The 14,071-nt window shown below is 43.1% G+C and overlaps 1 protein-coding gene across 1 annotated transcript in view; it reads right to left on the bottom strand.

Annotated features, from left to right (window-relative positions):
- LOC140913377 (cytoplasmic dynein 1 heavy chain 1) overlaps positions 1 to 14,071 on the bottom strand; it is a 100,879-nt gene that overhangs the window by 13,271 nt on the left and 73,537 nt on the right. The window contains exons 56-65 of the mRNA XM_073349669.2: positions 13,937 to 14,064; positions 13,240 to 13,393; positions 11,857 to 12,003; positions 11,618 to 11,768; positions 5,483 to 5,736; positions 5,152 to 5,286; positions 4,946 to 5,040; positions 4,624 to 4,798; positions 4,004 to 4,079; positions 2,146 to 2,306 (exon numbers count right to left, since the gene is read on the bottom strand). Coding sequence (XP_073205770.2) covers positions 2,146 to 2,306; positions 4,004 to 4,079; positions 4,624 to 4,798; positions 4,946 to 5,040; positions 5,152 to 5,286; positions 5,483 to 5,736; positions 11,618 to 11,768; positions 11,857 to 12,003; positions 13,240 to 13,393; positions 13,937 to 14,064 — 1,476 coding nt within the window. The remainder of the gene's footprint in view (positions 1 to 2,145; positions 2,307 to 4,003; positions 4,080 to 4,623; positions 4,799 to 4,945; positions 5,041 to 5,151; positions 5,287 to 5,482; positions 5,737 to 11,617; positions 11,769 to 11,856; positions 12,004 to 13,239; positions 13,394 to 13,936; positions 14,065 to 14,071) is intronic.

The raw sequence follows: 14,071 nt of genomic DNA, 5'->3' as shown, positions 1-14,071 counted from the left end.
ATGGCCGCAACGAATCTAGCATCTGTGCCATCAAGATTCGAGAGAGAGAAATTTGTCAAGCCGTGGCATCAAATGCTCCGATAACTGCTAACGTGATGAGCCAGGTGCGTGATAAGACTTTAGTGAAGACTGAAAAAGCATTAAACTTATGGCTGAAAGACATGAACTGTAAATGTGTGCCTATCGATGGCAACACGTTGCGAGAAAAGGCTCTTAGCCTCTACGCACTGTTCAAACCTCCCTCTGAAGAGGGACAGCCTTCTGATGAGAAGGAATTCAAAGCCAGCCAAGGTTGGCTTAACAGTTTTAGGAACCGCTTCAACCTCAAAAATGTGCAGACTACTGGTGAAGCTGCATTTGCCAATGAAGAGGCAGCAAAAGCCTACCCCGAACAATTAAAGAAAATCATAGAAGAAAACGGCTACCTTCCGGAACAAGTTTTTAATGCTGACAAGACTGGGCTCGTCTGGAAAAAAATGCCCAACTGCACTTACACTTTGAAATCAGAAAGACAAGCCCCTGGCTTCAAAGCAGCTAAAGATAGTGTGACTGTGTTGTTTTGTGGCAATGCAGCTGGGCATTTAATAAAGCTGGGCTTGCTCTACAGGGCTGCAAATCCCCATGCCCTAAAAGGCAAGAACAAAAATCTCCTGCCCGTGTTCTGGAAAATCAAATAAAAATAAAAATCAAATAAAAAACAAAGGCTTGGGTGACGGCAGCATTATTTCTGGATTGGTTCCACAAGTGTTTTATTCCAGAGGTCAAGTGGTACCTCGAAGAGAAAGGACTTGACTTTAAAGTGTTGCTGATCGTAGACAATGCTCCTGGCCACCCTGCGGCACTCTGGTTTGCGCATAATGACGTTGAAGTCGTCTTTCTCCCCCCCCAATACCACCTCCATTCTTCAACCTCTCAACCAAGGCGTGATTCACTGTTTCAAGGCCACGTATATGAGGCTTACGTTCTCACGGATATGTAGCACTATGGATGCTGATCCCAATTTTAATGTGAAGGAGTGTTGGAAGTCCTTCAACATTGCTGATTGCATAACTTATATTAAACAGGCAGTGGATGCAATCAAGCCTGAAACAGTCAATGCATATTGGCGAAACCTATGGAAAGACTGTGTGAATGATTTTAGGGGTTTCCTGACCATTGACAAAGAAGTGGAACTCATTGTTCATGTGGCCAGGCAAGTGGGTGGTGATGGCTTTGTCAACATCCTTGAGGAAGAAATTGAAGAATTAATTGAGAGCCATAGAGAAACATTGACTAATGAAGAGTTAGAAGAACTGATAAAATCATCTACAGAAGACGAAGATGATGACGATGCACAGGAAGAGCCAGCAAGTTGGAATCCTCATAATTTGCTGAAGTGTTCCAAGCAGCGAAACACTTGAATGATTTAATTTCTGAATACGATCCCTCTATGGAACGAAGCCTCAAAATCACACGTAGTATTACGGACGATTTGAGACCATATTAAGAAATGTTTGAGCGGCTCAAGAGACAACAGCGACAGTTGCCAATCACCATGTTTTTCAAGGAAAAACAACCAGCAGTAGATGAGCCTACACAATCAACTTCTTCAGCTGAACCAGAGCCAACCACTTCGTCTTCGACTCGCTCTCCGTCACTCAAGCTCTCTGTCACCTCCGTCTCCTGGATCGACATCAAGCCCTGACAACCCCCTGTATTAACCCCCCCTGCAATTACCCCTTGTAATTAAAAATACAGTACTGTAAAATTATATTTTGCATATGTACTCTTTATTCTATACTGTCCATTACTGTATACATTATACATTTACACATATTACTGTACAGGGTTGTATACACAAAACCATGTACAGTATACTGTACTTTATGGGCGATTTAAGGGATTTTCAAGGGTAATTTTGAATATACGTGATTTTTGCCTTACGAGCTGACTTTAGAACCTAACCCCTGCATAAGATGCAACTCCACTGTAGTTTTAGCTAAAAAGGATCCTAGGAATACTGTTCTCTCAGTGCTGAAGCCTATAACGGACACCCATCACCACAAATTGAGGCAGAGCAGTCTGATGGGCCACCACCAACAGAAACGTATGCCCTCAATGCGATGACATATTTTAAAGAAAAGTATTTTCATTCCTATAATTTACCTCAGTATCTACAATGTGTGTCAGATCTAATGGCTTCTCCATAATAGACATAAAGGATTCACCAAGATTTGCTGAAACAAAGGCAAGTGCCATGGCCAGCAGACGATCTGGACGGAATGCCTGGATCAAGAGTAAACGATGAATGGCCTGCCCAATAGGTGCTAAAATGAGAAAAGAAGACAGTGTGTGTTATTGTTCCTGATGCTTAACAGGTCATAACTCAACATTTTGATCTTTCCTTCCCAATTCTTGAACGGTGTTAATCAAATAACGGAGAAGAAAGAAAAGACTTAGCAAAACAACTACAGCTTTTAAAGACTGAGATACAAACTGCTAAATGCAGTGCTCTAGATTGAAATTCACATAATGGTAATTGCTGTTAATCAATCTGACAACCAAAACAACCTTCTTAGGACAGAGCTAATCTTAAACTGACCTAGGCATATTTATCAATGTGACCATTAGGCTTACACACAGTTCTCTTTTCAGGTTGTGAGCTCTAGTTCTAGTACAACAGTACCCTAATTTGATTAGGGTTCTAGTACAACAGTACCCTAATTTGATTAGGGCCTTTGGATGCTTCCGCAATGAGTTCATATACAGAATCTAAAGCCTATACAAGTGTTGTCATGAAGTCTCTAGGGATTTCAGAAAAAACAACAACAACAACAACCCCAAAAAACACGCTTTCCTGCAGCATCTGCAACTAAAGTGTTGCAATATTGTGAAATGCATAACACATGAAGAATGCTAGACTATTAAGGCAAATAACTAAGCTGTTGTTTGTAACAGAAAACTTTTAGCTTGACAGTATCCCTTGTTAAGATTTTGTCAAGATCTACGGACTGTTTACCTATCATTGAAACCTATATGCTCCAGTGATAAAAGCACCATGGGAAACTAGTGTTTATCTTATGCAAATTCTGATCCCATAGCCAAAGAGTTTTACAGCAGCTACTAAAAGTGAGCTTAAAATCCTCCCTTTAGAAAAAAAATGTTGGTTAGTAACAATTTATAGCAATTAGACAGCTGTGTCAAAGAAATGCTCATGATAAATAGCCTATTTCAAACAAATTTTGCATGCAAGTGCTGTCCCATGTGATCTTACAGATGGGAAAGATTAAGCAAAAGAGTGGCAGTTTTCTTTTAAGTTTTCACCAATCCAGAGCTTTAGTTTCTTTCTAGCCACCTATAAATATCTACACTTCGCATGAACTGTCTTAGTTTCAGTTAATACAGAAGTTGAGGCGGGGGCGGGGGGGGGGGTGGCAGGGTGGGGGGAGAGGTAGCAATAGTTCTAGTAAGAGACCAGGCAAGGTCAGGAAACTTGTAACAAGAGAGCCTTTTACAGAGTACTGTTACAGAGCACTGAGTTAGACCAGGCTGGCAATGACAAAAAGGCACAGATGCCCATTCAACAGTCTGTGTACAGTGGACTGTAGGATAGTTTGTTTCTGTTGTGGGACACCACACTGACTATACTGGAACCAATTTTAACAGTGTTTTGAAGACACTATTTGAACGTGCCTCTTTTACTTACATTTGCAAGGAAACTGCACTCATGTAAACATTCTGATACCAAGTAACTGACACCTTTTTGTGGTCAGTCTGAGGGGGATATTAAGACAATGCCCCATCCTGGGGCAAAGACCCCATGGTAGGGTAGAGCCAGGGGCAGGCTGCACAGTCATTACTCATGCTGCAATTGTTTTGTGGATTGAAAACTTCCATTTTCAGACCTATCATACGTGCAGTTTTCATAAGTGCTAAGTTCTAAGACTTTAATGAAGGTCTATTCTATTCAAGACTTAAACTGGTAACAAGGCAATTGCCAGGGTAAGAGTGCAACTGATCTTACTTGCAGGTTTTTCTTCAGACCAAATGTATGGCACAGTCTGCTCTGGTGAACTGCTCTCCAACCAGATACAGAATTGCTGTATTGAAAGAAATATTAATTATGAAGCATTGTACATGACACTTAGGATTCCATTCCAGCTGTAAGATCTTCGATACGGGGACTTTCTATACACTTATCGATACAGAGCCTACCATTATAAGGTCTTGATACTGACGGGGGTGTTTACTGCAGCAAAAACCCCAACCAAAACTAAAAACATATACTGCATTTTACTGAAGATACTGGATAGTCGGCTTAAGTAAAATAAAACCCAATGCTTGAAACTATATACTAGTTTCTACAGAGAGGGGGAGACTGATCCACGGGGTTATGGCACTAGCTTGGGAAAACCCAGCTTAGAATCCCTGCTCAAAGTCTTCCTGTGTAAACTTGGCAAGCCACTTAGTCTGTGGCTCAGTTCCCAATTGTAAAATGGGAACAGTACTTCCATACCTCATAGGAGTGTTTGAGGTTAGCTACATTGTGAAGTACTCATACTATAGCAATGGGGGCCATGCAAGTACCCAACATAGGTCTAACCTAAATTTAGTGCAGTGACAGTGCTTAACCGAGATACTTGCCTCATCAGCTTGAACCTTAGAAACCAGGTCCTTAAACTCAGGAAGGCAGCTCAATCTCATCATAGCTTCCATTTGTTCAGTTGTAAGTCCACTGATCTTCGGGAGAGATGCTGTGCTGAGTACAATTTCTTTTCCTCTTAAGAAATGTTGGAATTCTGCATCATATGTAGGCTCCCTTAAATTAAAAGTAGAGTAGATTTTAGCCAAGTATCTGTCTTCAGCTGAAGTAGTGGTTAACTTTAAGGCACCAAACACAAAGCTTTCATGTATGTAAATGGAAAAACTGAGATGCATCTCAAAAAGCAAAGATTCAAATATTTACCCAATTGTGCCTTTAAGTTTAATTCTGGCCAACAGCATAGCAAAGGTTATGTGATCCTGATGTAGCATGCCACGAGCTACTCTGTTGAAAGCCACCTAGCGAAACAAAATGTAACAGGTTAGTTGTATTATAAAGAGTCTTAATCAGATTTCCACAGGACAAGACCCTTTGCTAAGTACAATGTCAATGAAAATTCTATACTGAACCTGGAAGAGGTCTTTTGTGATGATTGAGAGACGCTGGGTATGGTCTGTAATTCCCTTCAAATTTGGGTTCTCGTACAAGACATTATGATAGATATCCAAGAAAAATTGGAGAGAATACTGGTATAAGAAGTGTATCTAAAGAGTAAAAAAAAAAAAAAGAATTTAGAACTTACGGCCCTACTGTTTGTCAAACGCTGAGGTTATTGCAATTTGTGACGTACTTCTGTAGTCATAACGGGAATTTAAACAGTACAGCATAACTTTGGAAAAATGTTAGAGTACTGAATATTTCTGGTGAGAAAAAGGGATTAAATTTGATTCTTTATCTAACCTGTTTCAGTGACTCCATTGTGAAGTAGATACTACTGCATGCTGTAGAAAGTGGCAGATACTGCTGAGATACAGTCTCCACCTCTTGCATGACAATATCAGTCTCTTCTACTTTTCTGGTGACCTCTGCTGCTTCCTTCTTTAGGTTCTCCAAAGTAGTTATGATTGTGTCATCATCTAAAATACGTCCCTTCACTTCATTGAGAGCTTGTAACAGAGATTTTTCTAAATGCCGCAAACGCAGCTGGAATTTACCTTAAGTAAAACAAATTGAGATCTGCGATCACATGCATTGCATATAACCTATAGAAACATTTTATTCTATACAGTTTGTCATATCTCCTATATGCTATGAAAGAGGAGTTACTCACCTTGTGCAGTAATGATGGTTCTTCAAGATGTGTGTCCCTATGGGTGCATCACTTTAGGAGTCTGTGTGCCCCTACACCTCTAATCGGAGATTTTTGGTAGCAGTGTCCTGTTGAGCCCGCTTATGTGCTCCCCCTCCTTCGTGGTCTGCCTCAATGCTCTTTAACACTGCACAGGCAAACCCCCCTCATTTCCTTCTCTACCACAGAGCCCTATAAAGAACTCCGAAGTAGAGGGGAGGAGGGCGAGTTGTGGAGCACCCATAGGGACACACATCTCAAAGAACCCATTGTTACTGCACAAGGTGAGTAACTTCCTCTTCTTCTTTGAGTAGCGTCCCTATGACTGCTTCACTGTAGGTGACTCCCGAGCAGTACCCAACACTGGAGGCTGGGACTTCAGAGTGGAGTCTTTTACTACAGAGAGTATTGTGGAGACAAAGATGGTGTCAGCAGCCAAATCTTCAGTGATCACAAAATGTTCATAATGTTCTCAGTATGGGCAGAGGCCCAAGTCGTTGCTCTATGGATTGCTGAGACAGGGGTATTCCTACGGAATGTGACTAAGGTAGAAACTGATCTCGTGGAGTGCGTATGTACTCTGAGTGGGAGCAAGTTGCAGCCTTGATAAGTGATTAATTCAACTAGAGACCCATTTGGATAGTTTTTGAGGCGATATCACAGAGCTTTTGGATCTTTCTGTGGATGAAAGGAAGAGTTTAGGGGATTTCCTGAAGTCCCTAGTCCTGTCCAAGTAGAATGCTAATGTCCTTCTAATATCTAGCATATGCACAATTGTCTCTCAGTTGTCACAATGTGATTTTGGGAAAAAACAGGGAGATAGATCTGTTGATTCATATGGAAAGTGCAGAAAAAGTAGGGAGAAACTTGGGATATGGCCTTAGAGTTACTTTGTCTTTAAAAAAAAAAAAGGGCTGTGAATGATGGATATGCCATCAGGGCCGCTATTTCTCCTATATGCCTAGCTGAGGTGATGGCAATTAGAAATGCTGTCTTCATGGACAGGTGTAAGAGAGAACAAGTTGCTCTGGACTCAGAGGGAGGTCTAGTCAAAGCCCTGAGAACAAGGTTAAAGTTCCAGGCTAGAGCGGGTGGTGTCATATGGGGGAAGAGATTCCAAATGCCCTTAAAGAATCTATGCATTAGTGGGTGAGCAAACACCAAGTGGGAAGCTGTTTTTGCGACAAGATGTACCTTAAGGGAGCTAAGTGAGAGTTTAAAATGCAGTGCAAAATCAGAGGGAGGAAAGATGAAGTTGGGTCTGTGTATTTGGAATGACACAAACTTGGAGTCATTTCCATTTTGTAGATAAGTATGTCAAGTGGTCAACTTGTGGTTGTGTTGCAACATGTCTTTCAGTTTGTCAGAGCATTCCGCCTCTCAGCCTTGGTACTAAGAAGGAGCCAAGCTTGGAGGCAGAAGACCTGCAGGTTGGGGTGAAGCCCATTGTTTTGAGAGAGTGGGTGAGGAATGGGCTGAAGAGAAACAGGAGGGCATATTGCCGTCTGTGTCAGGTAAGGGAGCCAGACTTGTCATGGTCAAGAGGGGCAATCAGAAGAACTCTTACTTTGTTTTGTTGAATTTTCAACAGAATCTTGGATAGAGTAGGAAACTGGGAAAATACATAAAGTGGGCCCTGTCCCATGGGAAGATGAGGGCAACTGCCAGTGAATGTTTCCCCAGGCCGGCCCTGGAGCAGTAACAAGTACCTTTCTTGTTCTGTTAAGTAGTGAAGAGATCCATAGGCAGGGTTCCCCAAAGGGTGGCTATATCTTGAAGCACCTCTGAATTCAGTACACACTCATTGTCGTGAGAAAATTCCAACTGAGACTGTTGGTTGTCACGTTCTGTATCCCTGGTAGATAGACAGCTGAGATGAGCACATTGTGATGGGTGCATCAGTTCCAAAGTTTGAGTGCTGTCTTGTAGAGGCGAGGGAGATCTGGCAGCTCCTTGATGGTTTATACAAAACATACAGGTCACATTAAGTCCATCATGAACTTTGTGTGTTGTTTTTGATGAAAGGCAGAGAGTGTGCACAGGCACTCCTGACAGCCCTTAGCCCCAAAAGAGTGATATGGAAGGTCATTTCTGTGGAAGGCCATTTGTTCTGCACCTCATTGTTGTACAGGTGAGCTCCGCAGTGTATTAGGGAGAAGTGTCCCAGGTTGGTGACTGTGGGTAGTGAGAGGAGTACGCTTGCTTGTACTGCAGCAGGTTGGTGCTGATAAAGTCCAGTCACTGTACCAGGGCTAGTATGCCACTACAATGGAGAATACCCTGTGTGGAGTAGTCTGTACTGATAATGATCCTGCCCCAAAGGTAAGCAGTAGGAAATCTCCTGTACGACGGTTGTATTGAGATATGGAAGTAGGCACCCTGTAGGTTCAGGGCTAGAAATCAATCTCTTTGCTCTAGAGCTGATCCTAACTGCTGTGAAGTAGGTAAGAGGCGTGACAGGTGTATAGATGGCAGCTGATGCTGTAAGGTATCATTGTTCAGGCCCTTGACCGGCTCATCAAAAGTGCTTATAAGAGGCAGTTTGAGAGGTCACGGACTGGGGTGCAGACTGCTCCCACTTTTGGGCCCTGGGCCTCTTATACTGTGGCTCATTACAGCACTGAGATGGTGGGTATTGAGAAGATTGTGACCTGTGGTGTGGTATATCTTCTCTTCTGTCCCACAGTGTAGATTCCTAAGGAGAGTAACAAGGTCCGAGAATCCTTCAGGATGTGGAGACAAAATCTGTCTTCTCCGCAAAGAGTTGGGCCCTTCAAACTGGAAGTCTGTAGCTCTTTGGGCAATCTTGAGAGGTGTAGCCAACAAAAAAACCAAACAAACCACAACCTGCCTCAGCACCACTGTCATGGAGACTGGGCAGGCAGCTGTAACAGCTACATCCAGTGGTATCTCTAGGACCAGTCTGCCTATTAACTGACTGTCTCTAAGAATGGTCTGAATCTGTTCTTTTTGTGTTTCCAGTAATGTTCCAGAAACAGACTGGGTTTCCCATAAGTAATAAAATTGTATTTGCCCATGACAGTTTGGTAATTTATGACTCTAAACAGTAATGTTGTTGATGAATAGGCCATCTTGCCAAGCCTGATCGGATGGAATTGACTTGGCATTATGTTGCTTGCTTCGTGCATTAACAACATCCACTATGATGGAGTTGGGTTGCAGATGTTGAAAACAAAGTCTGCCTCTTTGGGTAGAGATGTAGGGTTGTTTTTGTTTACACTCGGTTGCAGGTCGGTGCGATGGAGGCTGGTGTCTGCCAGATGACTTTGGTAGGATCTAGAATGGCCTCATTAATTGGGAGGACAATTCTAGATGAGAAGGTGGTGTGCAGAATTTCCACCAACTTGTGATGTGTATCTGCCACCTCCTGTAGGGGAATCTGCAGTTCGTCTGCCACCCTCTTGGTAAGATCCAGAACGTTCTTAAAATCTTCACCTAGTGATGAGGGTTGGGCAGCACAGCTTCATCTCGGAGAGATGAGAAGTGTGCTGGAGGGGTAGCTGCCTATTCGGGTTCTTTTTTCCTGTTCTGAAAAAGCTTTCTCCTGCCCTGGCTCAGGTGCTATGGACAGCCAGGTTGTAGCAAACCATCTGGTGGACTCTCCCTGAGAGACAACAGAGATGGTTGCGACATGTGTGTGTACATAGCCAAAGAGTTATAATATGGCCTTGGCGGGGGAGAGGGAGGAAGGTGGGCATGGGTGGTGGGCTTACCTCAGGGGGCCCGTACCTCGATTGTAGGTTGGTGTGATGGGATTGGGGAGGACCCTTGTAGTGTGATGGTGGGCCACGACGAGGGGCCAGGGAATGATCTCCTCCTGGCCAGTGTCAGATTCGCCAGTGGGTAAGGGTGCAGCTGACTAGGGTATTGGCAGTATACAGCCCGGTGCCAAGAGTGATTCTGAGTGCTGGGATGTGCTCGATACCGGGGTCCTGGTACCAACTGATGGTGATTGTGGTTCTTTCCCAATCATCAGGTCTCCAGGGTACCAGAGCTTAGGCAGTACCATGGGTTCATTTGGTACCACAGAGGAGTGTCCGTGGTATGTTGTCAGTACCGATAGTTGGGCAGAGCATTCCCTAAATGAGAGTTTTGTTGTGCCACTATTTTAGAGATGGTACGGTAATTGTCTCTCCCTGGGTACCGAGGCCACAGGTCTCCAGAGTATCAGAGCACATGTGTTACCATGGGCTCACGTGGTACCACAGAGGAGTGTCTGTAGTGTGCTGTCACTATGGATGGTTGGGAAGGTGCAGAACACTTCCTAGATGGGAGTTTTGTTGTACCTGGTACCAAAGGGTTTCTCTGTTCCGCTCTTGTAGAGATAAAAAGAAAAGGAGTACTTATGGCACCTTAGAGACTAACATATTTATTTGAGCATAAGCTTTCGTGAGCTACAGCCCACTTCATCGGATGCATACGGTAATTGCCCCCTCTCCTTAGGGGGTGGTACCCTTGCCTGAGAGCCTGACTGTGGAAGCCCCTGGAGTGGGGACAGTGCCAGAGCAGAGCTCAGAGCAGGGCAGAGCTTACAGCAGGAGACCCCTTCTCAGGTTCCTGCTTCAGAGCTGTGATGCCGAGGGTGCCCTCCTGCAGCAGAGCTCACAGCAGGAGGTCCCTCTGCTGGTATCTCCTACTGAGATGGCAGCTCTGGGGAGCCCCACTGGCTGGCCAGCTACTCGGAACCATGTGTTGGGATCAGTGCCAAGATGGCTGCACTGGGGAACCCCTCTGGCTGGCCAGTTGCTCAGAGGAGTCCTTTTTACCAGCCTTTCCAGGGGGAGTCTGCTGGTGGCTTTGTCTTTCTTTCTTCTCTCTCTTCTTCTCCTCTCCTCTTCACGACTCAACCCCTTTTGAAGTGAAGGCTCTGGGGATGATCCGGGGTCAGCACCCACCGGAGTCCCCTGCAGACTGAAGTGTTTTCTCCACAGGGAGGAATTTTAACTTCAGCTCGCAGCTCCTATGAGGCTGCCATTTTAGATGTGGCAGGTAAAGCACTTCTGTGAAGGTCTCCCAGGCACAGTGAGTGTCTGGCCATTACAGGAACTGACTCCTGGCAGGAGAGGCATGGCTTGGAGCAGAGAGAGCCAGGCAAGCCCCTGGGCAGGGGGTTGTCATCCTCTAGCAGAGAAGAATGCAGAAGAACGTCTTTACTTTTTTCTTTTTTTTTTTAAACTGGAAAAAAAATTGAATCTACTAGATGCCTGGGGGTGGGGGGGAGGAATGCCCCCAGACAGGGCAGGAAAGTGAAGTTCTTTTCCTTTCTCTCTCTCTCTCTTTTTTTTTAAACCCAAAGGAATAAAATAAAATAAAGAAACACTAGCCTAACTACTTTTAAGGAGAAGAAAGATAACAAAACAAACACTACTTATGCTAATGACACAGAAGAGGAAGGGACAACTGCTCATTCCCTCAGAGGCCAAAGGCAGTAGAGAAGGAAGTGCGGGGGGTTCCCCCCCTTGCAGTGCTAAATAGCAGGGAGGGAGAGCACATGCCCGGGCTCTACCAAAAATCTCTGATTAGAGGTGCTGGGCACACAGACACCTAAAGTGATGCACCCAAAGGGACACTACTCGAAGAAGAACAGAACGTTCCAAAATATCACATTCCTCAACTATGAAAAGAATAGCTGTATATTAGTAAGAGAGTGACAGTCAAGTTTATTCTCCTCTAATTCTCTGACTAATTATGACTCATTTTTACAGTTTGATTTTTCAGAAACATACCTTGAAGTTTAAGGAGGTCAGAACGTTTTTCATCAACATCCGGTCTTTCAGCTTTCAGGACCTCATTCAGACACTGGCTCTGTAAACTACTGGGAGTTACTGTGAAATTGACAAATGTAACCCGAGAGCAGAGATCCGGGGGAAACTCAACCTATCAAAATAAATATCAGGATCATTTTGTTGGCTTAATACATGTTCTGCCCTGCTGAAAGCTAAACAAATTTGTATGAGTTCCTTACGGTTGGATCTCTGGTGGAGAGGAAGATGACAAAGGATGGTGACAAGTCAATATCTTGGTCTCCCAGGGTAATAAGCACTCGACCTCCAGTTCTCCGGACTTCACGATTCAGCACAGGATTCAGAACTGGGTCATAGCTCTCCACATCCTAAACAGCAATACAATTGAGAGTAATGAAGAGAACAGTAGCTAAATGGACCTGTGCTGGAACAAGCTTGAATAAAGTTTGATCTGGATCACATATTTTCCCCGGCTTGGGAAAAGCTCTAGTAGTAATCCACATGAAGTTTTGGTCATGTGCGTAACTGCTGATAGTCCAATGTTATTCCCCATACAATAAGCTATACACAGTTTAATTTTTACTATCAAATGCTATTCAGACATTTTGGATGATGGATTACATACCTAAGTAATAAGAAAAGGAGTACTTGTGGCACCTTAGAGACTAAGCAATTTATTTGAGCATAAGCTTTCGTGAGCTACAGCTCACTTCATCGGATGCATACTCAAGTAATGTTTCAGTTTGGCTTTCTTAATTTTGCTGTTTTCTTGTGTAGATATCAGATTATAAGTAGCACCAAGAGGCCGCAATCAGAAGTGATGCTCCCATTGCTCCAAATATTAGACCTAAATCCTGCCTCAAACAGCTCACAATTTAAGAGCACAGGCAATAAGAGGGTGATGGAGACCAACACCTTTGGAAAGTAAATTAACCTGTGCCTCAGTTTTACCCATCTGTGCTATAGGGATAATATATCCTTATTTCTTAAGGTGTTGTGAGGTGCTTGGATACTACAGGAATGGGTACCATCTCTAGACAGATGTACTTTTATACATTTGCCTTATTTTTTGTATTTTCATCAAGCCAATTTGGCTTCTCCCATCTGCTCCAATCTAGCTATTTCAACACTGACTATTTACTGTAGACATCCATAGAAGTGAGTTTTAAGATTTTTTTTAAAAAACAGGAGCATTATAGATCAGTGTAGGGACTGTTCTACGCAGGAGGGATGGTGTGTGAAGAGTCACTGAAGGGGAGTGGACAAGCAGACTGGATAGTCAAATCACTGGTGAAGTGGAAGGGGCACAATAGGTGACAAATTATTAAGTAGCAAGGGGCACAGCTGAGAAAGGCCTTTAAATTTGACCTTGATATGGTAGGAGAGGGGGAGCAATGTAGTTAGAACAACAGGTAAGGGAGATGATCTTTGCTGCATTTTGATCCATTGTCTACACAAGGACCTTCATTTATTTAATTCCTGAAAAGCACAAAATTACCAGAGTAGCAATAAAACTAAGCCCCAGCAAGTGAAGATTTCAAGTGTACTTCCTGGGAAATGTAACCACAATTTTTTTTTCTAATTTATGTAAACAAGAGACTAACCTGGACGAGTAGAGGGTTACCAAATCTCAATGCACTTTCCAAGTTCTTTCTGAAAGCATCATCCAAAAAGCTAGTACAAGTGATCTTATGGTCCTTGTATTCATTCATAATGAACTCTGTGGCTTGTCCAGAAGGATCAATGATCAGTGGATACCTACGTTAGTGAAAAAATATTTCCATTGTATGACTGATTTAAGGCTTCTGATACAAGGCATTTAGTCCACTCAGGTTGAGTTAATATTCTAAATCTTTTTTGGAGAATGTGGGCTCATGAAATGGAATATGGAGGATCACTGTCATTGTTTGGAGAAGATAACAGTTAATGATCTAATTAGATACAACTATCAAAAGGATACTTTAAGGTTTCAGTCAATACAGACTGACTAACAGCTTCAGTTTGAGCTAAGTTGGTATAATAGTGAAGTACACTAAAAATGCAAGTTGTTTTGCTTATAAACACAATGGAAAGAGATTATTAAGACTTGAATTTAATTTGCTATCATGGGTACTATGTAGATGCCAGACAGCGCTCAAAATCTCTCAAAGCATTTATATTCAGTTTGATGATAAAGTTTCAATCAAGTTTTCCTTTTGATAGGTGTGTGCAAATTCCATTGACTTCAGTGGGAGTTCTGTGCACCGATCCATTGTTAAGTTTATCCCCATACATTCTGTACTTATTGTACAAATGAAGTACCTATTAAACTGCTTAAGCATGATAGCGTTTTCTGTGCACAGGTCATCTGCAGGTAGAGAACTTGCTTGCCAGCGAAGACGCTCATCTGCATTGGAAAGGTATTCTGTCCTTGCAATGTCTGTACGGAACTGTAGA

Source organism: Lepidochelys kempii, chromosome 6 (genome assembly GCF_965140285.1).
Source record: "Lepidochelys kempii isolate rLepKem1 chromosome 6, rLepKem1.hap1, whole genome shotgun sequence".
Lineage (NCBI taxonomy): Eukaryota > Metazoa > Chordata > Testudines > Cheloniidae > Lepidochelys > Lepidochelys kempii.
The sequence above is the reverse complement of the archived record's forward strand: the minus strand, read 5'-3'. Positions and strand labels throughout refer to the sequence as shown.